Source organism: Mesoplodon densirostris, chromosome 18 (assembly GCF_025265405.1).
Source record: "Mesoplodon densirostris isolate mMesDen1 chromosome 18, mMesDen1 primary haplotype, whole genome shotgun sequence".
NCBI classification, from domain to species: domain Eukaryota; kingdom Metazoa; phylum Chordata; class Mammalia; order Artiodactyla; family Ziphiidae; genus Mesoplodon; species Mesoplodon densirostris.
Window position 1 is genome coordinate 59,829,770 of NC_082678.1, and position 27,788 is coordinate 59,857,557.

Here is a 27,788-nt window from a genome sequence, read left to right on the forward strand (position 1 = left end):
GTATGATGTGAGCTGTGAGCTTGTTATATATGGTTGTTATTATGTTGGGATATGTTCCCTTTATACCCACTTTGTTTATAGTTTCTATCATAAATCGATGTTGAATTTTGTCAGAAGCTTTTCTTGCATTTATTCAGATGAGCAATTTTTATTCTGTAATTTGTTAATGTGGTGTATCACATTGATTGAGCCATCCTTGCACCCCTGGGATAAATCCAACTTGACCACAGTGTCTGATCTTTTTAATGTTTTGTTGAATTTTGTTTGCTAAAGTTTTGTTGAGTGTTTTTGTTACTACGTTCATCATTGATATTGGTCTGTAATTTTCTTTTCTGGTGGTGTCTTTGGTTTTGGTATCAGAGTGGTGCTGGCCTCATATAATGAGTTTGGAAGCATTACTTCCTCTTCAATTTTTTGGAATATTTTGAAAAGAATAGGTGTTAACTCTTCTTTAAATGTTTGGTAGAATTCACCTGTGAAACCATATGGTATTAGACTTTTGTTTGTTGGGAGTTAAGTTTTTATTACTGATTCAGTTGAAATTTTATTACTGGTAATCGGTCTGTTCCTAATTTTCTATTTCTTCCTGATTCAGTCTTGGGAGACTGTACATTTCTAGTAATAATCCATTTCTTCTAGGTTGTCCATTTTATTGGCATATAATTGTCTGTAGTAATCTCTTATGATCTGATGTGTCTCTTTGTATTTCTGTCGTGTCAGTTGTAACTATTTCTTTCCTTCTACTAACTTTGGGTTTTGTTTTTTCTTTTTTTTTTTTCTAGTTCCTTTAGGTGTAACAATGTTATGTTGTTTATTTGAGACTTTTCTTACTTCCTGAGGTAGGCTTGTATTGCTGTAAACTTTTCTCTTAGTATTACTTTTGCTGTGTTCCATAGATTTTTGGATCATTGTGTTTCTGTTTTCATTTGTCTCCAGGTATTTTTTAAATTTCCTCTTAGATTTCTTCAATTGTTCGGTAGCATATTGTTTAGCCTCCACGTGTTTGTGTTGTTTGCAGTTTTTTTTCTTGTAGTTGATTTCTAGTCTCTTAGTGTTGTGGTCAGAAAAGATGCTTGTTATGATTTCATTCTTAAATTTCCTGAGACTTGTTTTGTGGCCTAGCATGTGATCTGTCCTGGAGAATAATGTTCCCTGTGCACTTGAAAAGAATGTGAACTCTGCTGCTTTTGGGTAGGATATTCTGTATATAGAGATCTATATCTATATATGTCTATTAAGTCCATCTAATAGATGGACTAATGTGTCATTTAAGACCAGTGGTCTAATGCATCATTTAATGCCAGTGTTTCCTTATTGATTTTCTGTCTGTATGATCTATCCATTAATGTAAATGGGGTGTTAAAGTCTCCTACTATTATTGTGTTACTGTCTATTTCTCCCTTTATGTCTATTAACATTTGCTTTATGTGTTTAGGTGCTCCTACGTTGGGTACATATTTATTTACAATTGTTATATCTTCTTGTTGGATTGAGCCCCTTACCATTACATATTGACCTTCTTTGTCTTTGTTATGGACTTTGTTTTAAGTCTGTTTTGTCTGATGTTAATATTGCTACCCTAGGTTTCTTTTCATTTCCGTTTCCATGGAATACCTTTTTCTATCCTGTCACTTTCAGTCTGTGGGTGTTTTTAGATCTGAAATGAGTCTTGTAGCCACATATATATGGGTCTTGTTTTTGTATCCCCTGGACCACTCTGTGTCTTTTGATTGGTAGGTTTAGTCCATTTATGTTTAAAGTAACTATTGATAGGTATGTACTTATTGCCTCTTTGTTAATAGTTTTCTGTTTCTGTATTTCTTTTTTGTTCCATTCCTCTTTTTGCTCTCTTCCCTTATGATTTGATGACTATCTTTAGTGTTTGTTTGTATTTCTTTCTCTTTTTTGTGTGTGTATCTATGGCTTTTTACTTTGTGGTTACCGTGAAGTAACACACACACACATACAGACAGACACATGATTATTTTAAATTGCTGATTTCTTAAGTTTGAACACATTCGAACAACCCTGAATTTTTATTCCCCTCCCTACCCCCACTCCATGTTTAATGTTTTTATGTTATATTTTACCTCTTTTGTTTTGTGTACCTCTTAAGTGCTTATTGTGGACATAATAAGCTTTTATCCTTCGTACTTGCCTTATAAGTGTTTGATCTACTACAATTAAGATGTTAAGTTGTCCATTAAACAGATCTTTCTTATACAGAAACGTAGGTATATAGTAAAATAGTATTTACTAAATTTAATTTTTTAGACAGTATTAAATAATGATATAGCTTAAAACCGATATTTAGTAACTCAGGTGGCCTCATTCCCATAAGAATTACTTTTAGTTTATTCAGTTATTTTCTTTTAGTTGCAATAGAATTTAGGCTTAGTAATATGTGCTGAAAAGGGTTTTAAATATTTTTCTAATGTAGAACATTAGCTAGCTGAATCAGCTGAGTATGAAAAATCTATTCTGTCGATATAATTGCCTGCCATGTGTAACTTATGAAACACTGCAATAATACTTCTAATTTGAGAACTAAAAAGTTTTGCCAGTATAATACATTTGTAAAACAAATTGACGTTGTATAAAGTCATTACTCAAAACATCTGTTCTATATTTCAGGTTAAAGATTTTTAAGGTTACTTGTTCCACACATGTTTAATGAATACCCACTAGGCATCAGCCGTTGTGTTGTTCATTGGGTTTATAAAAGGAATGAGCATCACTTTCGCAGCACTAGTCCTTGTAACACTTTGTGGTTATGAATATAGATACAGGGTGACACCAGAAATGGAAAGAACAGCTAATGGGAAATGGGTGAAAAAAGGTTTCAGAGAGAGAGAGTGATGCTTGATCTTGCTCTTTAAAAATGAGCTCAGTTCATTAGACGAACAGGGAAATAATGAGATTAAAGAGCAAAGGCATTCTAGGCAGAAGTCACAGCATCGTCCTTTTTGGGAACTTCAAGTATTTAAGAGTTTAGTTTATATGGGGGCAAGCCAGTGTGAGATTGGTAAGCAGGAACATGATTAGGTAAGGGAAAGTCGTATTTGCCAGACTAAGGAGTTTGGGCTTTAAAGGTCTTTTTTTTTTTTTTAATAAATAAATAAATGTGCATTGGGTCTTCGTTGCTGTGCTCGGGCTTTTCTCTAGTTGCGGAGAGCAGGGGCTACTCTGTTGCGGTGTGCGGGCTTCTCATTGCGGTGGCTTCTCTTGTTGTGGAGCACAGACTCTAGGCGCATGGGCTTCAGTAGTTGTGGCACGCAGGCTCAGTAGTTGTGGCACACGGGCTTAGTTGCTCCGTGGCATGTGGGATCTTCCCGGGCCAGGGCTCAAACCCGTGTCCCCTGCATTGGCAGGTGGATTCTTAACCACTGCAACACCAGGGAAGTCCCCACTAAAGGTCTTTAAAAGCGAATGTGATCAGATTTGTCTTTATAGTGGAAAATGGATGAGATAAAATTAGTTAGAAAACTACCGTGGGAATTCCCTGAGAGTCCAGTAGTTAGGACTCCGTGCTTTCACTGCTGAGGGCACAGGTTCAGTCCCTGGTTGGGGAATTAAGATCCTATAAGCTGTGTGGCAGGGCCAAAAAAAAAGAAAGAAAGAAAGAAAAAAAAAACTACCTCAATATTCCAGGAGAGAAATTTTCAGGGCCTAAAATAAGGTAACAGCAGACAAGGTAAAGAAGAAACCTTTTGAGATGTTAAATAGTATCTACACAACTTGGGAGTGTCTTACTGGATTGGTTGGAGTTGGTGGAGATGTGGGGATGATCCTTAACGTTTCTAGGTTAGCCTGTGCTCATTACATAAGTGAATGAGTCCAGGAGCAGAAGATAGTATATTCCGTTTGATCCATGTTGGTCTTGAGAGGCCTATGGGACCACCACGTATTGATCTCCAGACCCATATAACTGGCTGCTTACAAGACCACAGGTGTGCAGTCTGGTCTATTAATGTATATTGCTTTTTTAAAGTAAGTATCATAATTTTTATTCATTAGAATGAATGAATTAATTAAAAATATTATTCAAAAGTTTTATCCATAATATATAAAGAACTTTTACAAATCAATAAGAAAAAGATAAGGCAACCTCTTAGTAAAAAAGACAAAAGACAAGAATAGACACTTCGCAAAGGAGGCTGTCTAGATGACCAGTACACATTTTTAAAGGTGCTCAGCCTCTTTTGTCAGAGAAACGCAAATTGTGATGTGTCCCAGTGTGGATCTCTTGAGTTTACCCTACATGAAGTTTGTTGAGTTTTTGGATGTTTAGATTAATAGATTTCATTATATGTGGGAAATTTTTATCCATTTTTCTTCAAATAATATTCTTTCTCCTCCTCTCTAACTCCCATTATGTGTATGTTGGTACACTTGATGGGGTTCCACAGGTCTCTGAGATTCTGTTCATTCTCTTTTTCAGGAAATGCCAGATAAAGTCCACATTATGATACCATTGCATACCCACTGTAATGGCTAATACATTTTAAACTGGCAATATTAAATATTGAAAGCATTTGGAGAGATGGAAGCTCTTGTAACCTCCTGGTAGGAATGAAAATTGATACCACTCTTTTGGAAAACTGTTGGGCAATATGGGCTGAAGCTGAACAAACACATCCTATGGCTTTCCCAGTTCCAACAGAGTGGGAGGTGGTGTTTGCCAGTCGAATTTTACAAGATAATTTAGAGCAGCATTTTTCTTTTTCAGGTGGTTTTGTTTTCTTGTGTTTTTAATTAAAAAAATATAAATGTAATTTATAACAAAGTAAAGGATGTGAAAAACTGGAGAAGACTAGAAAGGTAGTTTGGGTCTAGACTGTGTAGAACCTTGAATGTCATGCTAATGCATACAGGCACAGAGCTTAGATAGATCAATGTAATATTTTAGCAGGGTTAATCTGGCTTGGCTTAGGAGGAGAGGATCCATTTTCTTTTTTATGAGGTGGTGTTTTTTTTTTTTCCGAGTGAAGTTCAAGAGTAGTTATCTGCTTGTAAGTTCAGTAGCTTTATTCCTAGTAGCCAAAAGCTAAAAGCAACCCAAATTCTTTCCTAATAGTAATAAGGAAAGAAACTGGATATATTCACATTTTGGAGCCCTGCACAGAAATAATGAAACTGAATAAACTGCTATATATAGCAATATAGATGAATCTCATGTTGAGCAAAGAAGCAGGATATGAGTACAACTCTATCATAACATTTATGTAAAGTTCGAAAACAGGCAAAACTAATCTATGGTGTTTAACTCTGGATGGAAGTTACCTTTGAGGAGGAAGGTTAGTGAGCAATTTTAGGAGGCATGGAGGAATTTTGGGGTGCCATTAATTTGTGACCATACACTAGGCTGTATACTTATGTATGACACACACACACACACACACACACACACACACACACACACACACAATGATGGCAGTGTTAGCTTTGAGATAGGGAAACTGAAATAGATGCTAAAATCTTTGATGCCCGTGGATGAATGTGATAGTGAGTAGAAAGGATGGGAACATGGGAGGGAGGGAGTAACTGAAGGGCGTGAACCACAAAGGAAAGGAATTTTTGTTCATTGGTGAGAGTAGTGACCTGGAAGAGTGCTTAGAAACAGAAGACTGTTAATGCTCCTTTCTGTACTGGGGGTCCATTTAACATGGGAGAATGAGCAACTTTCCTTTTTAAAGAAGAGCTAGATATCCGGGTGGTAGATACCATACTCTGGGCTACTGAGTTTATTTACTAAACAATCAGAACCACCTGAGTAGCTTTTTGGAAAAAGGTCCTGGATCCCACTCTAATATTCTCGTTCAGTACCTCTGGAGTAGGGCCAAGAATTTTAAAAATTCCTCCAACTGACTGATATGCAGCCTGATTCGGGAACTCTCTAGTAAAGGAAAAGGGCTAAGAAACAGTTTCGAGGTGGAGGGGTATAGTTTTCTGCCTTTTAAAATAGGAGTTGCAGTGGGTACAGAGGCTGAAAGAAAAATTGGCAGTGGGATAATCCTTAGAAGAGGAAGAGGATGGGGACTTCCCTGGTGGCACAGTGGTTAAGAATCTGCCTGCCAGTGTAGGGGACATGGGTTCGAGCCCTGGTCCAGGAAGATCCCACATGCTGTGGAGCTACTGAGCCTGTGCTCTAGAGCCCACGAGCCACAACTACTGAAGCCCGCGTGCCCAGAGCCTGTGCTCTGCCACAGGAGAAGGCACTGCAATGAGAAGTCCACGCACTGCCACGAAGAGAAGACCCCGCTCGCCACAAGTAGAGAAAGCCTGCGCACGGCAACGAGGACCCAATGCAGCCAAAAATAAATAAGTAAAATTAATTAATTTAAAAAAAAAGAAGAGGATGAAGAAGTAGGGGAAGGTAAGGACATAAGAATGTGAACATAGATGAAAAACATATAAGTAAATAACTGACCTGAAGCTTCTGAATAACTAAACTTTTCTCCTAAGTTTTTCTTTTTTTTTTTCCCCCCAGATCTCTTTGGACACACTCATGAATAGTCAGATCCTGATTATTTCATGCTATTTTTATATTATCTACTTTAAGACTTTGCTGCATGTAACATTATTTAATGTTGTGTTTCTTTAGAATATATTTAAATAGCTTTATTTAAGGAGGTCAGTTTTAACCAACATTTCCATACCTAATACTTGTTAGGCATTGTACTAGGCGCTAGAGAGAAGTCAGATGGTTTCCTTGGCTTAAGGAGCTTATTATCAATACAGGTAATATAGAGATGATGTTATTTTCAGATGTCTATATTATGCATCAGTCATTAACAAGGTAAGTCTGAAATCTTCAAACTGTACTTCAGTATTTAATCAAACTAGAAAAAATGTCTGCCAAACCGTCATGACCTGAGCATTTTGCTGTCCAGAGACCTGGAGAAGACTTCTGCTATTTTGGTGTCTAGTTCCTTGGGACCTGTTATACCAGGGAGCTTGACTTTGATCCAAGACCACTGGGTTATGCGATATATTCTCCTTTTCCTTAACCTCATACCCCTAACCATATATACTGTACACACTGTCACCGTTTTATGTCTAGGGTTCGGGATGGAGTTGAGGATTATGCCTGAACTTTGAGTAGTAACGAGGCCAGTTATCAGCTACTGTTATTTGTACACCTCTCTGGGCAATATGGTTTCTTTTCTGTGCTTCTTATCATGAACACCAACTCCTAAGAGGTCCATAGACAAGTATTCAAACAACATCAACCAGTTTACTTTTTCTTTCTTTCTTTCTTATTAAATTTTTCCAATTATATAGCTTTCATTTTCTACATCTCTTTCTTTTGCAGGTAGTAACCATGGCTATATGGGTGCCAGTAGCAGAATGTCAAGAAGAGCACATTTATGCTCTGCTGCTACCAGTAGTTTATTAGACATTGATCCTTTAATATTAATACATTTGTTGGACCTTAAGGACCGGACCAGTATGGAAAATTTGTGGGGCTTACAGCCTCGCCCGCCTGCTTCACTTTTGCAGCCCACAGGTAAAATATTAACTATAATTTCCCATTTTTCTGTACTTCTCCAAAAGAACTCTTAAATTTGGACCCAAGTATCTTAAGTGTTGGAACAGGGTATGTTTCTGTAGCAAATTGATTTTTCATTGTATGTTATAAAAATATATCAATCAAATCAATTTCAAAGGTGTTTTGTGCAAAAATAATGCCAAAATTCCTGTAAGAAGGTTTTTATATGATTTGCCTTTTAGATTGTGACTGATTGACAGTTTGATCCATATGAAGTACAGTTGTCCTCTTTGTGAATGGACGTCAAGTTTTGCAGGCTTCATGAACACCCTAACTTCTTAGTGGAACTGTATCTAAGTTAAAAATAGAAAAAGAAGTTTTACTCATATTTTGATGTTTAATAGCCTAAAAATGTATACCAATTAGCAGTATTTTTTTTTGAAAAATTATTTGTTAAAGAGGAGTTACATTTGTGTTACTGTAATACAGTGTATACACATACACAATTTAAATGTATAGTCAAACCTGGACTTTCTGAAACTTTTAGACATAGGCATTTACTTTAAAATGACACATTTTAGGGCTTCCCTGGTGGCGCAGTGGTTGAGAGTCCGCCTGCCGATGCAGGGGACACGGGTTCGTGCCCCGGTCTGGGAAGATCCCACATGCTGTGGAGCGGCTGGGCCTGCGCGTCCAGAGCCTGTGCTCCGCAACGGGAGAGGCCACAACAGTGAGAGGCCCGTGTACCACACACACACACAAAAGACACATTTTAAAAACCATTTTTGTTGGAAAGCTTCCTAAAATATACTGCACATTTTTCTTTCTTTCTTTTTTTTTCTTTTTTGCGGTATGCGAGCCTCTCACTGTTGTGGCCTCTCCCATTGCGGAGCACAGGCTCCGGATGCGCAGGCTCAGCAGCCATGGCTCACGGGCCCAGCCACTCTGCGGCATGTGGGATCCTCCTGGACCAGGGCACGAACCCGTGTCGCCTGCATCGGCAGGCGGACTCTCAACCACTGCACCACCAGGAAAGCTCCTCTTTTTTTTTTTAAAGGAATATTTATTTTTTGGCTGTGTTGGGTCTTTGTTGCTGTGTGCAGGCTTTCTTTAGTTGCAGTGAGCAGGGCCTATTCTTTGTTGCAGTGCACGGGCTTCTCATTGCAGTGGCTTCGCTTTGTTGTAGAGCATGGGCTCTAGGAGCACAGACTTCAGTAGTTGTGGCATGTGGGCTCAGTAGTTATGTCTTGCGGGCTCTAGAGCACAGGCTCAGTAGTTGTGGTGCACGGGCTTAGTTGCTCCACAGAATGTGGATGCTTCCCAGACCAGGGATCGAACCCGTGTTCCCTGCATTGGCAGGCACATTCTTAACCACTGCGCCACCAGGGAAGTCCCTACTGAACATTTTTCTACCTTCCTAAACAACAGTTACTATACAGATTAAATCAATGATTTACAACAGTGATTTTGATGCTTCTTTAAAGCAGCAAAACTCATTTTTCAAGTAGAGTTTAAGGCAGAGTCTCAGTGTAGGAAACAGAGAAATAGAGCTGCTCTAGTGGGGGATAGATTGGAGCTTGGATTATTTAGGCCTCTTTTTTCCTAAGGTATACTTTCTGGAAGCCTGGGTCCTCAATCTGACTGTCTCCAATTAGGTTATAAAACAGTTGCGTTTTATCTATGGTCCAAGTACATTTTGTATTATGCCTGTACTCTTGTAGTACTTACCACATTGTATATAATCTTACATTTTGTTTCTGAGGCATTTTTGTTTTAGTAAACTTTTAAAATACAGAAAATTGTAAAGAAGAAAATAAAAATTACACATAGTTCTTGTGATCAACAAAGAAATACCCTTAAAAAAAAAACTTATCACATTGGCAAAGGTTTTGCTTAAATTATAACCAGTGTTGTTTGCAAAGACCTAGTGAAACAGACAAGTTCTGTTTCTGTAGGTAGATGTATACACTGGTTTAACCATTTTGAAGGAAAATTTTGTAGTAGGTGTAAAATAGCTCTATCCTTTAATCCTGTAACTTCACTTCTAGGAATATATTCCAAAGAGAAAATAATCAGAGTTGTTGAAAATATCCAACAATACAATTATGGTTGAAAAATTACAGTTTTGCCATGGAATAGTATATTTTATAGACAGGTAAAATCATGTTTTTGAAAAATATTCAATGTCATTGGGAAAAAAATAATGCAGACTACATAAACAGAGTAAGATCTTGGTTCTCTGAAAGTTTAGCTTTCTGTTAAAATTAATAATATAAATGAGATGACTTGAGTTTCAAATCCAGGTGATTTAAATGCTGATGACAAGGAGAATGGGGGAAATAGTAGAGAGAAAGAGCAAGGCTTGGATTTAAACATCTTGAGTTTGACATACCAGTGAGATATCACAGTAGAGATGCCCAGTAGACAGCTAAAAATTAAGATCTGGAATACAGGCAGTTATTTGCCTAGAAGTGATACTGGCTAATTAAAACTAAGGGAGTAAGATTGCAAAGGGGTGAGTTTCAAGAAAGTTTTTCAAAGAAAGGGGCTAGGGACATAATCATGGTGAACGTCTATTTTTATGAGTGTGTGGAAGATGAGTCAGATGAAGAGGCTTTGGAAAGGAGAAAGAACAGAGTCATGGAAGCCAAATGAAAATAACCTTTCTGTGAGGATATTTAAAGGCTAATGTTAGAAAAAGATCCAGCTTTCTTTTTATTAAAAAGATTGCTTGGATTTCGATGTTCATTTTTGATTCTTTGCATATTCTTTCCTTCTCAGTCTGTATACTTTCATTTCCTTTTTTTGTTATACTGCATTAGCTAGAACTTCCGGTAGAGATTAAAAAGGAGTGGTGAAAAGGTGTTCCTGATCTTGACGGGAAAGCTTCAAGTTTCTCACCATAAAGTATGATACTAGCTGTAGGTTTTCTTTTTTTTATATAAATTTATTTTATTTTAAATTTTTGGCTGCGTTGGGTCTTCATTGCTGCACGCAGCCTTTCTCTGATGTGGTGAGCAGGCGCTACTCTTCACTGCAGTGCGGTGGCTTCTCTTGTTTTGGAGCTCGGGCTCTAGGTGCGCAAGCTTCAGTAGTTGTGGCACAAGGGCTCGGTAGTTGTGGCTCGTGGGCTCTAGAGTGCAGGCTCAGCAGTTGTGGCACATGGGCTTAGTTGCTCCGCAGCATGTGGGATCTTCCCAGACCAGAGATCGAACCGGTGTCCCCTGCATTGGCAGGTGGATTCTTAACCACTGCACCACCAGGGAAGCCCTGTAGGTTTTCCATAGATATTCTTTATCAAGTTAAGGAAGTTCCCGTTTATTCTGAGGTCTTATCGTGAATGGTTGTTGGATTTTGTCAAATGCTTTATTTTTCATCTGTTGATATGATGTGATGGATTACATTAATTGATTTTCGAATGTTGGACCAGCCTTGCATAGCTGGGATAAATCCCACTTGGTTGTGGTGTATGAGTTTTTAAATATGTTGTTGAATTCAGTTTGCTAATATTTTGTTGAGGGTTTTTGGCATCTATGTTCATCAGAGATACTGGTCTGTAGTTTTCTTGTAACGTCTTTGTCTGGTTTTGGTATTAGAGTAATGCTGGCCTCATAGATTGAGTAAGGAAGTGTTCCCTCTGCTTCTTGCAGAGACTGTAGAGAATTTATATAATTTCTTCTTTAAATGTTTGGTAGAATTCACCAGTGGACCCATCTGGGCCAGATGCTTTCTGTTTTGGAAAGGTATCAGTTACTGATTAAATTTCTTTAATAGATGCAGGCCTATTCACATTGTCTGTTTCTTCTTGTGTGAGTTTTGGCAGATTGCCTTTCAAGGAATTGGTCCATTACATCTAGATTATCAAATTTGTTGGCATAGAGTTGTTCATAGTCTTCCTTTATTATCCTTTTGTTTCTTTCAACACATATTGAGTGAACACCTATCACGTATCAGACTCACCGCAGGTTTTTGTTCTGAGCCACTGTGCCATAAAAAGAACATCGTAAGGGGCATCAGGGTTTGAACAACAGATAATGTAGCCGAACTGGATTTTAAGGTACATGTAGTGGTAAATGGAGGTGGAAAGTCCAGTTGGATCTGTTCTGTGGAAGGCCTTTCATGCTTGCCTGAGGGATTTATTCATAGTGGACAGTGGGGAGCCATTGTTTCAGTTTAGGAATAGTTTGATTCAAACTGTATTTTAGAAAGCTTGCAGGGCTGAGAAAGCTATCAGACATGAAAATCTAATCAGGGTATAGTTGTAGAAGTTTATTTGTGGTTCCTAGTCTGAGAGGACAAATTCCTACATTTCTGTGTATTTTTTCAATCATTATATGCTTAAAAATATGTGGAGCTGGGATAAGGTCTTCAGAATCTTTTGACATTATAAAAGTTCTACTTAACCTCTAGGGAACAGATTAACCTAGGCAATGCATAATTAAGATTTTACTTATAGCACACAGTTATGCTTGTAAAGGTAGAGTTTATGGGGCTTGGCAACTAATTGTAACATGGTAAAGAGGACTCTGAGTTGCCTTAGGTGACCAGGAGAAGGGTGACAGCATGGACAGATACTGAAGTCTGGAGGAGAAGCCGTAGAGAATTGTCATTCTTGAAAGGTAGAACTGAATGCTATGAAAGAAGTGTCATAGCTGAGACTCTCAGTTCTGTTAACCTTATAACTTGGCAAATTCAGGAAGGCTTCTCATCATCAGTGCAGTAAGTAGCCTTAAGTTGTCAGGTTCCTTTGGTGAAATTCCACAGCACCTTACACTCTCCTGTCTTAGCACTTAACCACACAGTACTGAAGTGGATTAAGAGCTTTGTGAGGGCAAAGACTGGGTGTTCGTCTTGTTCACTGCTATATCCTCTGCCTAGCACAGTGCTTAGCATTTGAAACAAACTCAGTAATTGTTTATTAACTGATTTTTCAGATGATGGAGGTTTGTTTAAGTCTGTTTTGTGTTTTCCCATTTAGGCTTCCTACTTTTAAAAGTTCTTGTCAGTTTCTAGTAATAATAAACTGAACCATGTGGTTTTTGTTTTTTAGGTTTTTTTTTTGTTTTTTTTTTTTGCGGTACGCGGGCCTCTCACTGTTGTGGCCTCTCCCGTTGCGGAGCACAGGCTCTGGACGCACAGGCTCAGCGGCCATGGCTCATGGGCTCAGCGGCCATGGCTCACTGGCCCAGCTGCTCCGTAGCATGTGGTATCTTCCCGGACCAGGGCACGAACCCGTGTCCCCTGCATCGGCAGGCGGACTCTCAACCACTGTGCCACCAGGGAAGCCCAAACCATGTGGTTTAATACAGGTTTTCATATTTAAGTCCAGGTAGATGTGGGGTGGGAGATGGGAGCCACAAAGATTTTATTTAGCAGAACATTTTGAGTATTTTGTGCCATAGGCTGCTTGGCCTGGAATATAAAGATCACTAAGATGTCATCTCAGCCCTTAAGTTGTTCACATTCTGCATGTTTGTCTTCCTTACTGTAATGTGATAAGTGCTGCAGTAGAAGTGGACTCCCTGTGCTCTACAAAATTAGGTGAGAGTTGATTTGAAAGAAGGGGAGCAGTTGGCGGTTTAGGTGCCTGAAGAAGGAGGCATTTCAGATTATACCTGATGAGTCTGGGTTAGTAGAGCAAAGGAAGGAGGACGTGTGAAAGAGATGAAAGCGAGATAGCACATGGCTGTTATGTTAGAGATGCAAACAGTTCCAAAAGATTGGATATGTTTGGGATAGACGCAGAAGATAAAGCCACTGAGAGTGAAGGTGGAATCAGACAATGTAGGGCCTTGTGTGCCATGCTGGTGCTTTCCTCAGTGAATCTAAGCGGGAAAGTAATACCTGATTTGGGTTTTAGAAAACTGCCCTCACATCTTGGTGGACAATGGGTTGAATGGGAAGGTGCTACAGAGTGTTTTCACAGACATTGAGCTTCACAACAGTCCTGTTACATGTATATTATTGTCTTCATTTTACAAATAAATAAGTAGACTCAGAAGTTGGAGGACTGAAAGAAAGTTACAGCAACTAAATGGTAGATCTGCGACCAAATCCTGGATTTCTAAAACCTCTCTCTGATTCTTGCTTTCAACTGCAAGAAACAAAATGCTGCTAATTGTGGCTTAACTAATAATAATAAAGGCACTTTATTATGCATATTAAGTCTGGAGGTAAGTGATTCCAGGTTCATCAGGTATTTAAAGGCAGGGCAAGGGATGGTCTTCCTGCAGTTCTCTTGCCTCTTCTGTCATGGCAATAAGATAAGATGACTGCCACAGCTTCATACATCATTTATTCACAAGAATGTGTCACTAGCAGGAAAGAAAAGACTGAATGGAAAAGAGACTTATTCCGTGAGGCTGGAGGGCAAAGTTATTAGTATTAAGATCACTGACTTTGGAGGCAGACTCCTTCGTTTGAATTCAAACTCCTCTACTTATTATCTGTGTCACCCAACATAATAAAATCTCCCTATCAGGATGGAAAATCTCTGCCTTCCCCCCACCCCACCCCCAGCTTTTGGCTGAAACTATGAGTCATGTGCCCACCCTAAATGCTCAAAGAGGAATGAGCTTAGACCAGTCCTAGACTCATATCCTCTGGGGCCGAACAAAGGATGGACCTAACCGTCCAGAGCACACTGCTGCCCACCTAATACCTGAACACAATCTGGGTTCTTTTCACATGGTAGAAGTGGGGGGATAGCTGTTGCACACACTAGGATGCTGCCTTGCCCTGTTATATGGCAGTAGATTGTTACAGTGTGTAAGCAGGTTCAGCTATCATTCCGAATTGTTCTTTTGTCTACTTAGGGTACCTGTTGGTCCCCTGTTTGTTGGGGGGGGGGTGTTATTTTTTTGGGTAGGGAACTTGGTTTCTTATTGCTTTGAGTCAGTCATAATGTTCTTTGCTTTCCAGAATATCTACCTCATTTGCTCTTCCTGCATAGAAAGTGTGTGTGTTCCTTGCTCATTCCTCTCTTCTTAATATTTGGGTGGGCGAAAAGAAATTAAAAACAACTTTAACTACTTTCTCTTGGAAGAGAGAAAGCTTTGTTAGTTTAGTGGCTGCAAAGACTCAGTGACAAGGAGCTAGTTTTTTATGATATTCCATGGCACTTAATAGCTGTATCTACATTGGATGATAGTTCAGTAAATCAGTTTTTAAAATTCAGTTAGCATATTTTTTTATATACTATGTATAGCATATTAGACTAAGTGGCTTCTAGGTTTATGTTTTTTCTGTTTTTTTAAATTGTGAACATGATAAAAGCTCAGTATAGAAAATTTGAGAAAAGTGGAGAACTATAAAGAAGAAAGTCCAGGCAGTAGGGCAGCTTTTAAAACTTCTAGAAGTAAATACAGAATTCAGATTTGAGTGATTATAATGTGACCCAGATTTTAACTTAGTAGGTGTGAATAGAGTTAGGATACTTGTGTCTATCTTTATTTTCATTAATGGGATTTAGTGCATGCTTTTATGTTGATACCACCTAAAGCACCTTAAGTTAGTTACACCTCAAATTTGCCTATAGTCACAGTATAGAATGGTTTCATGAATGTTAAAGTCTATATTAACATGACTTGTCACTTTCTCTCTGAAGCATCATATTCTCGAAAAGATAAAGACCAAAGGAAGCAGCAGGCAATGTGGCGAGTTCCCTCGGATTTAAAGATGCTAAAAAGGCTCAAAACTCAAATAGCTGAAGTTCGATGTATGAAAACTGATGTAAAGAATACACTTCCAGAAATAAAAAGCAGCAATGCTGCTTCTGGAGACACGCCGGCAAGCCTTCTTTCTGCTGACCAGGCAGCTCTGGCTGCATGTGGAACCGAGAACTCTAGCAGATTACAGGATTGGGGAGTGGAGCTCGTGGCAGAGTCATCCGTTGCCAGTTGTTACATACGGAACTGTAAGTGAAAAAGATCCTATTAGTTTTATTTCTCCGTGTGTCATTTGGGAAGCTAGAGGACAGGTTATTTTCAGAATAATAATATTCAAACATCTCCCTCACAATGAATTAAGACTACTAATGCAAACAGCCTTTTCTCCCATCCAAAACTGACTCTGTATATTTTCTGCTGTGTAATAAAGCTAACCTTTCTTGGTTGCTTATTCTATGTGGGTCAACAAACAAGACAAAATCCTTAACCTCGTGGATCCTGCATTCATGTATTCATGTGATAGGAATTGGACATTAAAACGTGTAGACAAGTAAAGATAATTTCAGTTGGTAAAAAGTACGTGAAGGAAACAACAGAGTGAGATGGGCGGAGCAAGTGAGGTGTGTGCTGTTTTAGTTAGGGTGGTCAGAAAGTCTCTCCGGAGGCAACGGTTGAACTGATAGCGGAAGGTTGGGAAGGTGGCAGCCACGCAGAGATCTGGGGGAAGCATTCTTCAGGGTAAACAGAATGGAAAATGCAAAGTCCCACATAAAGGATTTGCTCTGCATGTTTGAAGGCTCGAAGGAAGACCATTTTGGCTGAACATGGTAAATTAAGCAGAGGTGAGAGTGACAGGAAATAAGTCAGAGAGGTAGGCAGGATCTAGATCAGGTAGGTCTTATAAGACCTCAATAAGGAGTTTGAGTTTTATTCTGATTTTAGGAGAAAGTCTCCAGAGAATAAAAATCAGGGGGGTGTTTATGATCTGATATACCTTTTTACAGAGATGACTTTCTTTGTTGTGTGGAGAAGGGTCTGAAAAGGGTTGAGAGTGGGAGTTGTGAGACCAGTAAACAGCCTGTAACAATAGCTTGTGTGAAATATGGTGACTTATCCTGGAGTTACTACACTGGGTAGGTGGGCTTGCTCATGGTCTTCCAGCCTTTCTTAATTCTCCCAAGGATGGTATATAACTAGTACTACTCTAGATACATAGGACAGAAGTTAATCTATTACATACAATAGATATTTTAGACCAGGAGGGCTCAGTTCTTTCCCACAAACCTGGTAAGAAAGGTTTTAGGGAAAGAAAAAAACTAAGAATGATGTTTCAGTGTTTGGTCTAAGTAACTTAGTGACGGGTGGTGTCATTAATTGAGACACAAATCAAATAAGGAAGAAGCAGGTGTGGGGATTGTTGTGCCATAGGGGCAGGAAGTCGGGCATTCTTTTTTAAACATACTAGGTTTGAGATGTCTGCTAGATACTCTAGTAAATATCTCATAGGCAGTTGAGTGCTACATGAGTCTGAAGGATATGGGGTTAAAGCTGGATATAAACAGTTGGAAGTCAACAGTGTCAGATGTTGTTTAAAGCCAGGGATCAAGTATGAAGGGAATTTAAATGGAGAACTTTTGGTTCTGGGCACTTAAATATTTAAAGGCCTGGTAATGAAGGGGAAGCCAGCAAAGGAAACTGAAAAGAGCAATCGTTAAGGGCAGAGAAAAACTAGAAGAAATGAAATCTCAAAAAAATTTTTTAAATGCATCTCAAAATAGTGGAGTGGTTGTATCGTTGAGAGGTGTCAAAATGAAGGGCGGGGGACCCTTTGAAGAACCATTTCCATGGAGGGAAGTGAATGCAGAAGTGAATGAGGTGAGAAAGCAGAGCATGTCTGCGCAGCTCCTTCAAGAACCGTCACAGTAAATTGGGTGGTCCCTGGAGGGGTTGTGGAGTCAGGAAAGATTTTGTTATCTGTGTGTTGTTTTCTTTCATTTTCTTAAGCATATATGCTTTTCTTACCTGGGTTTTTTGGGTGGTAAATATACATAACATAGAATTTACCATTTTAACTATTTTTAACTGTACAATTTAGTGGCATTAAGTACATTCACACTGTTGTGCAACCATCATCACTATTCACCTCCAGAACTTTTTCATCATCCCAAACTGAAATTCTGTATCCTTCGTACAGTAACTGGGCATTCCCCCTTTCCCCCTACCCTCTGGTAACTACTATTATACTTTCTGTTTCTATAAACTTGACTATTCTAGATATCTCATATAAGTGGAATCATACAATATTTGTCTTTTTGTGTCTGACCTATTTCACTTTAGCATAATTTCTTTCGTGTTCATCCGTATTGTATCAAGTGTCAGAAATTCATTTCTTTTTCAGGCCAAGTAATATTCCCTTGTATGTATGTATATACTACATTATGTTTACCCATTCATCTGTTGATGGGCATTTGGGTTGTTTCCACTTTTTGGCTGTCATGAATAATGCAGCTATGAACACGTGTGTGCAAATATCTGTTCAAGTCTCTGCTTTCAATTTTTTTGGGTATATACCTAGAGTGGGATTGCTGGTTCATATGCTAATTGTGTTTAATTTAAAAAAAATTTTTTTTTAATCATGGTAAATTTCACCACATTTTGTTAAACAAAATTTACCATCTTCACCTTTTTAAGTGTACCTATCAATGGCATTAAGTACATGCACGTTGTTGTGCCAGCAACACCACCATCCATCTATAGAAATTTTTTTTTATCTTGCAAAACTGAGTCTCTGTACCTATTAAACGGTAGCTCTCCCTTCTTCCTCCCCCCATCTCCTGGCAGCAACCATTTTGCTTTCCGTCTGTATGAATTTGATTACTCTGGGTGCCTCATATAAGTGAAAACATAGAGTATTTGTCCCTTTGTGGTTGACTTATTTCAATTGGCATAAGCTTCTCAGGGTTCATCCATGTTGTACCATTCAGTGCAAATATCTGTTCAAGAATAGCTATTTCTTGAACAGACACAAGGAATATCTTGTGGGATGCTGATATTCTCTTCCTTTTTATGGCTGCATAATATTCCACTGTGTGTGTATATACTGATTTGTTTACCCATTCATCTTTTGATGGATACTTGGGTTGACCATGTATATGAGGATTTATTTCTGGGCTCTCCATATGTGTGTTTATTAAAATGGGATATATTAATGCTTGGTACTGATGGCAATAATACAGTAGAGATGAATAGGAAAGGGGATAATTGCCAAATACATAGGATTCTCTTAAATAAAGATGAAAATATAATAGGAAAAATGAGTAAAGGTTATGAGTAGGTTGTTAACATAAGTAGAAATACAAAAAGGCAGTAAATGTATGAAAAGATACTCAACCATATCTAGTTGTCAAGGAAATGAAAATTTAAAACCAAAAGAAATAATGCTTTTTGGATGGACTTTTGCAAAAAGTTTTTGTTACATATTTCTGTAGATACTTCCCCTGTTGTCACTTGTTTTTGTTTTCTGCTAAACGTGAAATTTTAAATTTTTAAATTTCTAGGTCTATTAATAGTATTCATGGTTTGGGGATTTAGTGTTTTTATTTGGAAGCCTTTTCAATTCCAAGTTTATAAAAACAACACTTATTTTCTTGGTTCTATTTTTGTTTTTTAACTTTTTTACATTTAGGTCATCATTCCATATATAATTTGTTTTTTCCATGATGGTGTGTGAGGTAATAAGTTCAGTGATCCACCCCCCTGCCCAACCCACCCACCCAAACGCAACATGTTTTTTGAAGAATCTACTCTGTTCAACAATATGGAACTCATCCTTTATATTATAGACCAAATTGCCGTATTTACATAGTTCTGTTTTTAAATTCATTCATAGAGGTTGAACCAGGTGAAATTGCCAATACGAGACTTTTTGTTTGTTTGTTTGTTTCTGGCCACACCACTCGGCTTGCAGGATTTTAGTTCCCCGACCAGGGATCAAACCTGTGCCCCCTGCAATTGAAGCACAGAGTCCTAACCACTGGAATGCCAGGGAATTCCCAAGAAACCATTTTCTTTCTTTTTAATATTTATTTATTTATTTGTGGTTGCATCGGGTCTTAGTTGCGGTGTGCGGGATATTTCATTGCGACACACAGGCTCTTTGTTGTGGCATGTGGGCTTCTCTCTAGTTGTGGCATGTGGACTCCAGAGTGCATGGGCTCTGTAGTTGCGCACGTGGGCTTAGTTGCCCCTCAGCATGTGGGATCTTAGTTCCCTGACCAGGTATCAAACCCGCGTCCCCTGCATTGGAAGGCGGATTCTTCTTCTTTTTTTTTTTTTTTTTTTTGCGGTATGCGAGCCTCTCACTGTTGTGGCCTCTCCCGTTGCGGAGCACAGGCTCCGGATGCTCAGGCTCAGTGGCCATGGCTCACAGGCCCAGCCGCTCCGCGGCATGTGGGATCTTCCCGGACCGGGGCACGAACCCGCGTCCCCTGCATCGGCAGGCGTACTCTCAACCACTGCGCCACCAGGGAAGCCCATGAAGGCGGATTCTTAACCACTGGACCACCAGGGAAGTCCCATGAGACTTTTTTTTAACATATAAAAACAGCAATTTGATATTGTTCAACCAGATATTTGTTGTATTATCTACCAGATCCACACTCTTTTTTAACCATTGTAGTTTTATAGTTTGTAATACTGTGATATGTTTGCCTTCTTTTTTTTATTTTAATTTTAAAAATATTTTATTGGGGTAATTTACAATATTGTATTAGTTTCTGCTGTACAGCAAAGTGAATCTGTTATACAAATACATATAATCCACTCTTTTTTAGATTCTTTTCCCATATAAGCCATTGCAGAGTATTGAGTAGAGTCCCCTGTACTATACAGTAGGTACTTGTTAGTTATTTATTTTATATGTAGTAGTGTGTATGTCTCAATCCCAGTCTTCCAATTTATCCAGCCCCACTCCCTAGTAACCATAAGTTTATTTTCTGCACCTGTAACTCTTTTTCGGTTTTGTAGATAAGTTCATTTGTAGCCTATTTTTTAGATTCCACATATAAGCAACATCATACAATATTTGTCTTTCTCTGTCTGACTTACTTCACTCAGCATGAGAATCTCTAGGTCCATCCATGTTGCTGCAAATGACATTATTTTGTTCTTTTTCATGGCTGAGTAATATTTGACTGATGTATATATGTACCACATCTTCTTTATCCATTCCTCTGTTGATGGACATTTAGGTTGCTTCCATGTCGTGGCTATTGTAGCCTTCATTTTATTTTTGTTTTCAAAACGTCTTTGATGGCTCTTACATGTTTACTCTTCCAGAAATTAATTTTGACTGGAATTGTGTTACATTTAATGCATTAATTAACATTTAATTTGAGGAATTGACATCTTTTCAGTACTAAAACATTCAAATTTAGGAATGTGGTGTTTCCATTTATTCAAGTCATCTGTTATGGACATACACTTCTTCAGAGTTTTAGTTTTCTTCATATAAGTTCTGCATGTGTCTTGTTATTAATTTCTAGGTATATTATAATTTAGGTTGCTGTTGTGATGGGATCTCTTTCCTCCCCCATAATATTTTCTAATTATTAGTTACTGACATATAGCAAGGCTATTGGTTTTAATATGCATTCAACACACTTAGTGAACTTTTTAAATTGTTAAGTTTTTTAGTCAATTATATTGAATTTTCTATGTAGACAATCATATCATCAGGAAATAGTCATAGTTTATCCACTCCTTTCCTGCTTATTTACTTTTCATATTGCATTGTCTAGGATGGAACCTCAGAACAATGTTAACTAATAGCAATAATAGAATTTTTGTAATGTTTTCAACTCTATTTGGGAATTCCTTTAGTTTTTAATCTCATTAAGCTCAAATTTTGCTATATGTTTCAAAAGGTAGTTTTTATCAAGTTGAAAAATACATCCTTCTATTCCTAACAACAATAATGGTTAACATTTACTATAATGGTTAACATTTACTAAGTGTTTATTATGTACCAGGTATCATTCTCACTATTCTGAGTCACATGTATTAACTCAATCCCAAAAACAACTCGATGAGGCAAGTTATTTTTATCCCCATTTACAGATAAAGAAACTGAGGCACAGGGCATTAAAGGGTCCTAGAGTTTCACAGTGGTAATTGCAGAGCTAAGAACTTGAACCTTAAAGCCTGTGGCTTTCACCATTACACCAAACTACCTCTTTTCCTACTGTGAATGAAAAAATGTTGTGTGCCATATCAGTAAACGGGAAAGAGTCCTGAGGGAATTCAGGATGAGAAAGAAAGGAATAATTTCAATTAGCCCAGACTCTTGCATCTTCCCATACATAGAAAAGTGCTAATTCATTAACTTGAGATATCTGTGGGATTTTTTGGGTTTTTTGATATTTTGTAACTAACAAGTATTTATTTATTTGGCATACGCTTCTGTAATCTTTTGATGTGCCAACTACCTGGTCTTTGTTGAAAAAACCCATATATATCCTGGTTCCTCCATTGCCTCTTTGGAACAGTCCCTCAGAACTATTCTGAGAGGCTGTCTCCCGGGCTTGAAGTCCTCAGAAACTCAGCCAAATAAAACATAATTCTCAACTTTTAGGGTGTGCATTTTTTTCAGTCAACACTATTTGCTAAGAGTTTTTTTAAGTCAAGAAGTTGTGTAGAATTATATCAAATGCTTTTTTATTGTCAGTCAAAATAATCATATTATTTTGCCCTGTTACTTTGTGAACACAGAGAATTATATTATTTATCTAATACTGACCATTCTTGAAATTCTAGAATGAGTCTTTCTACTTGGTTTTGGTTTGTAGTTTTTTAATATACCATTGACCCTTGAACAACATGGGCTTGAACTGTGTGGGTCCTCCTAGCCACAGATTTTTTTCAATAAATCCGCAGTTGGCTGAGTCTTTGTATGCTGAACCACTGATAAGGAGGGCCGACTCTAAAGTTATACCTGGATTTTTGACTGCGTGGAGGATTGGGGCCCCTAATCCCCTATTCTTCAAGGGTTAACTGTACTGGCTGTTTTTAGTTTGCTAATACTTAGGATTCTTTTTTTTTTTTTTTTTTTTTGGCTGCGCGGCATACGGGGTCTTAGTTCCCCCTACCAGGGATCGAACCTGCACACCCTGCAGTGGAAGTGTGGAGTCTTAACCACTGGACTGCCAGGGAAGTCCCAGCTAATACTTAGGATTCTTGACTATGTAGTCAATAAGTAAAATTGAGCTATAGTTTCATTATACTATCCTTAACACATCTGAGTTCTAAATTTATGCCAGTCTCACAGAATAAATTCAGAAGCTTTTGTCCTTTTCTATGCTGTAAAATTATTTTAACATGTTATCTGCTCGTTAAAAGTGTAATGAAACTCATCCATAAAACTATCTAGTGGTTCTTTCAGGGATAAAACTTTAACAGCCTTTTTCATTTCTGTGTGTTTATTGGTCTCATATTTCTGCTGCTTCTTAAATCAGTTTTTGTAATTAATTTTCCTAGAAAATTAATTTTATTAGATAAATGTATTGGTATAAAGTCATTTATTCTGTTCCCTTAAATTTTAGAAACTTCCTCTGCATATGGGATATTAACTTTTTCAGTTTTATCATTGCTTATTTGTGTTTTATTTTTTCCCTTGATTGACTTGCTAGAGTCTTGTCCATTTTATTCATGTATTCAAAGACCTAGTTCTTGGATTTATTTCATCTACTGTCTTCTTTTTATTATGTTAATTTCTGCCTTTGTTTCTGTTAATGCATCTCTTCTTCATTTTTTTCCCTTAACCAATAGTTTATGTATACTTTGCAGTGGAGAAATTGGTCATAATTTTTTCTCACAGCACCTTTTTTCCCCAAATGTATAATTCAGCAGTTTTTAGTATATTTACAAAATTGTGTGACAGTCACCATTATCTAAGTCTAGGACATTTTCATCCTTCCTCTTGTTACCAAACTTAGGTTCGGCTGCTTGCTGCTCCAAAGCCAATAATTTGAGAGGCAAGTGTCAGTAGAAAGGAAAGGTGCTTTAATCAGAAAAGCCAGCAGTCTGGGGGGATGGTAGACTTGTGTTCAGAGGCCAGCTGCGAAGATCATGCTTAGCCATGACCGTTTTTAAGGGGAAAAATGGGGTGTGGGGGTGTGGGGGAACCTCAGTGAATCATCTAGGCAGGAGGTTGGGTTCTGCATCATTCTCCAGTCTGTGTGCACACTGGCTGACTCTCCCTTCAGATGTTATCTTGCCCAAGTGATCCCAAGCAGGATTGCTTAGGGGGGCTGTTGGGAGTCGAAAGCTAGTCCTTTTTTTAAACTGCTAAGTTCTTCATTCTTACTTCTTTTTTTTTTTTAGGAAAAGAATCAACAAGGCATGGTGTGCATTCAGGAGAGCAAAAGTCAAGAGTTGGGTTAAATTGCCTAGAGATCTCATTCCTATAATTAGGTTCTTTTAAGGTTAGAGGGGAACAGAAATGGGCAAACAGGAAAGGGACAAAAGAGCTGTTTCACTCTTCCCGTAAACTCCATACCCATGAGCGGTTATTCCCCATTTTTCCCTTCCCCCCATCCCCCTGGTAACCGCTAATCTATTTTGTCTATGTGGATCTGCTTCTGGACTTTTCATATAAATGGAATCACACCATATGAAGCCTTTTGTATCTGGCTTCTCTGGCTGAGCATAATGTGTTCAAGGGCCATCTGAAATGTAGCATGTATTATTTCATTCCTTTTTATGGCTGAATGATACTTCATTGTATGTGGGTACCACTTTTTGTTTGATCTACTCATCAGTTGATGAGGACTTGGATTTTTTCCCCCACATTTTAGCTATTATGAATAATGATGCTATGATCATTCACGTACAGTTTTTTGTGGGGACATATGTTTTTATTTAAGTATATGCTTAGGAGTGGAATTGCTGGATTATATGAGAACTATGTTTAACTTTTTGAGGCACAGCCATTCTGTGTCCAAAGCAGCTGCACCATTTTACATTCTTCAACAGTATATAGGGTTCCAATTTCTCCATATCCTTATCAACACTTATTATTGTCCATCTTTTCTTTTTCTTTGCCCATTGAATTATCTTGGCCTCCTTGTCAAAAATTAATTAACCATAAATGTAAGAGTTTATTTCTGGACCCTCCGTTCTGTTCCATTGGTCTGTACTTCTGTCTTTACACCAGTACCACAATCTTGAATACTATAGTTTTATGGCAAGTTGTGAAATCATAAGTGTGAGTCCTCCATACAAGAGTGTTTTGGGGTATTATGGATCTTTTGCATTTTTCTATGAATTTTAGGATCAGCTTGTCAATTTCTGCAAAAAAAAAAAAGACAGTTGGAATTTTTATAGGGATTGTGTTGAATCTGTATTGTAGATCAAGTTTGGTAGTATTGCCATGTTAACAATATTAAGTCTTCCAGTTAATGAACACAGAATATTTTTCCTTTTTTCTTTATTTTCTTTCAAAAATATACAGTTCTTAACATTTCTTTGTTAAATTTTTCCCTAAGTATTTTATTCTATTTGATGCTACTGTAAATGGAATTGTTTTCTTAATTTCATTCTCGGATTGTTCTTTGCTGATGTATAAAAAGTCAGTTGATTGTTGATCCTATATCCTACTACCTTGTTGAACCCGTTTATTACCATTTTTTTTTTTTTTTTTTTTTTTGCGGTACGAGGGTCCCTCACTCCTGTGGCCTCTCCCGTTGTGGAGCACAGGCTCCGGACGCGCAGGCTCAGTGGCCATGGCTCATGGGCCCAGCTGCTCCACGGCATGTGGGATCCTCCCAGACCGGGGCACGAACCTGTGTCCCCTGCATCGGCAGGCAGACTCTCAACCACTGCGCCACCAGTGAAGCCCTATTACCTTTTAATGCATCTCTTCTGCTTTCTTTTTATTTCTTTTTATCATTTTTCCATCTCCTTGAATTTATGCATGTTAGGCCATTTAGTTTCAGTTTTTTCTAATTCTTTTTTTTTTTTAAGAAACTACTCTTTATTTTAGACAACTTCATAGAATTATTTTCACACGTCCCCACTTCTTACCTTTTATCCTCTTAGTTGAAAAGTCTTGAGAGAGGTGAAAGAAAAATCACAGAGGGTAAACTTTGCAGCAGTAAAGAAGTGCTTCCCCCCAACTACAGCTAACCGTTTCCGCAAACTGGCATTCTGCAGAACAGTCTTCCAAAAAGTGTTGCTAGGTTTTCATGGGATGAGGGAGTGGGGGCTAAGACGTCCATGCTCAAATAGTGTGGGAAACGGTAGATTAAGTTTAGTTTTCTGTACTCTAACAGGAATTCTCAGAGTCCTTAATATTCTAAGGTGGGTTGATCTTCAAGAGGAGAAAAGGGATATGGAATACTCCCTAAGCTTTTTGAGCAGTCTTTTTTTCACAGAACACAGCAGAAGCAGCTTGAACTGCGCAATAATCTCAGATTTTTGAGACGGAAGTTAGAAAGCCTGATCTCTTCACATTTTTCCTCCCATTTTTTGCTAATGCCGGCAATAGAGTGACTCCAGAATCCAGACCACTAGTCATATTTAGAAAGGACAGGTTCATCAGGGATGGAATGGAAAGAACCAACTACCTCCTCCTTTTTCATTTTACATCTTTCTTGAGACCTCCCCCTCCCCATCTAAGTTAAGCAATACGTACACTTCCTCCCTTAAGCAATCCTCGGCTGCTATGTCCCTCCTTTTGTGACAGAGAGACTAATGCATCACTACCTGAGGAGACAAAAAAAGGGCCACCAAGGCAAGATGGTGGGCTGCCGGAATTTGTCTAGTAATAGCTAAAACACCACAGAAAGCAGCACACTCAAAGAGAGGACAGCCTCCGGAAATAATGTGGACACATCATCCAAGCGATACTTTTCCAAGCACTGGTCAAATCTCCACCAGCACAACTGAGAAAGCATTTATGTGAATACCTCAGGCCTGGGTACTGGCCTCTTGGTTTGAGATGTGGCTAGATTTTCCTGAGAAAGGCATCTGCCTTAGACTCTTATCTCATTGGTTTAGTTTGTTCAGTCTCTTCCTGGCCTGGGCACAGTTCTGCGACTGACCTGTAGCAAACTCCTAATTCCTAAAACAGTCTGACCACATCAGAGGGTTGTAAAACAATCTCCATGGTTATTAGCTAATTAAACTTGCATTCAACACCCTATGCTGATAGGATGAGGCAAAGGATAAGATTGCAATCTGGGATCTTTCCAAGCAGGGCATGTTAGATGGTGACAAGAGAAGGATTAGTTGCTAGCTGGATCTGAGCTCATGGGCATGGAGGGAACTGGTTTGGAAGTGTGAGGGGCTCCCTGAGCTCTGCTGCAAACTACAAGGGTTTCAGTCAAGGAAGGGTATGATGTGGGCATAAAACCATGCTTCAGACAGTTGAAGATGGTCCCCTTCGAGAGCCAGGAACACCAGCTGTCCTGCGTTGTCCATTGCCTTTAGCCCCATGCGGTCCTGTGTGTACAGGGTGCTCTCCTGTAAGGGAATGGTTTCCTTGGCTTGGCCACTTCTGTAAAATCCAAACCACTCAGAATCCACGGGGTCCACAATGGAATCATTGAGGAATTTCACCATCCCAGACTTCTTCAGGGCCATCAGGTTTTTCTTGTAGGCCTCATTGACACCTCTCTCCTGATTAATATCTGCCAAGAAGATGCTGTCGTTTCTGTGTCCTCCTTTATGGGGTTGTGCCAATATTCTGCTTGCTCCAGGCATTCTTGTATAGCTTTGTTGTAAGCTCCAGCATTCAGTGTATTTCTGATCAAGTCACAGATGTGAAAGCTCTCTCCTGGGCACTGAGGGAGTCAAAAAACACCTTGATGTTGTCCCCCAACTGAGATGAGATTGATCATAGGAGGTGACGAGCATCTCTGAGCCACTGCCCTCAGAAATTGGCCTCCCTGGGAGGATCCCATAGCATTGTAGCCTTGCTGCAATTTGGGATCCTTAGCAAGAATCTGACACCCCGTTTTTACTTGGGAGTTGACATTCAAAAAGAAGCTGTTCTCCACATCCTCTACCAGGATCTTCCCAATCTCTAAAGATAAGACGTAAATTCCAGGTATTTTCTTCTCGACCACTTGTTTAATAGCGCCCACGCTTAAAGGATTACAACAGCTCTCTCCCATCCCATGCCAGATCACTAGGGGCAATGGCGCTGGCAGGTCGAGATGCCCCAGTGCCAGGGATGTGCAGGACCCCGGCAGGAAAGTGAGAGCCCTAATTAATTCATTTTAAGGCTATACATTTTCCTCTAATTACTGTTTTAGCCACAAACATCTTGAAGTATTATAATTGTGGCTTGTTTCTAATTTAGCGTTCATTTCTTTTTAATCCAATAATGTTTGGCAGTTTCCAAGTGTTTTGGTGGTTATTGTTCTGTTGTTAATACTTAGTTTAATTAAACTGAGATTAGAGTTCATGTCTGGTATGATTCTTCTTTTGGAGTTCACTGATAATTTTCTACTTTTGTAAGTTGAGACTGTTCCACAAGCAGCAAGATAGGAATACCTTTGGCATAAAACCCCAAATAAACCAGTTGGGACCAGAGTGTTCTGTTTATTTTTGGACACAGTAGATGGGAA

The 27,788-nt window shown here is 38.6% G+C and overlaps 1 protein-coding gene and 1 pseudogene across 7 annotated transcripts in view; one reads left to right on the forward strand and one right to left on the reverse strand.

Moving 5' to 3' along the window:
- The window catches only part of TRIM37 (tripartite motif containing 37), a 147,178-nt gene that overhangs the window by 80,114 nt on the left and 39,276 nt on the right, over positions 1-27,788 (forward strand). For all 7 annotated transcript variants that reach the window (XM_060082870.1, XM_060082872.1, XM_060082873.1 and 4 more), the window contains exons 18-19: positions 7,316-7,510; positions 15,099-15,407. In XM_060082870.1, coding sequence (XP_059938853.1) covers positions 7,316-7,510; positions 15,099-15,407 — 504 coding nt within the window. The remainder of the gene's footprint in view (positions 1-7,315; positions 7,511-15,098; positions 15,408-27,788) is intronic.
- LOC132478449 (palmitoyl-protein thioesterase 1-like) lies at positions 26,480-27,527 on the reverse strand (annotated as a pseudogene).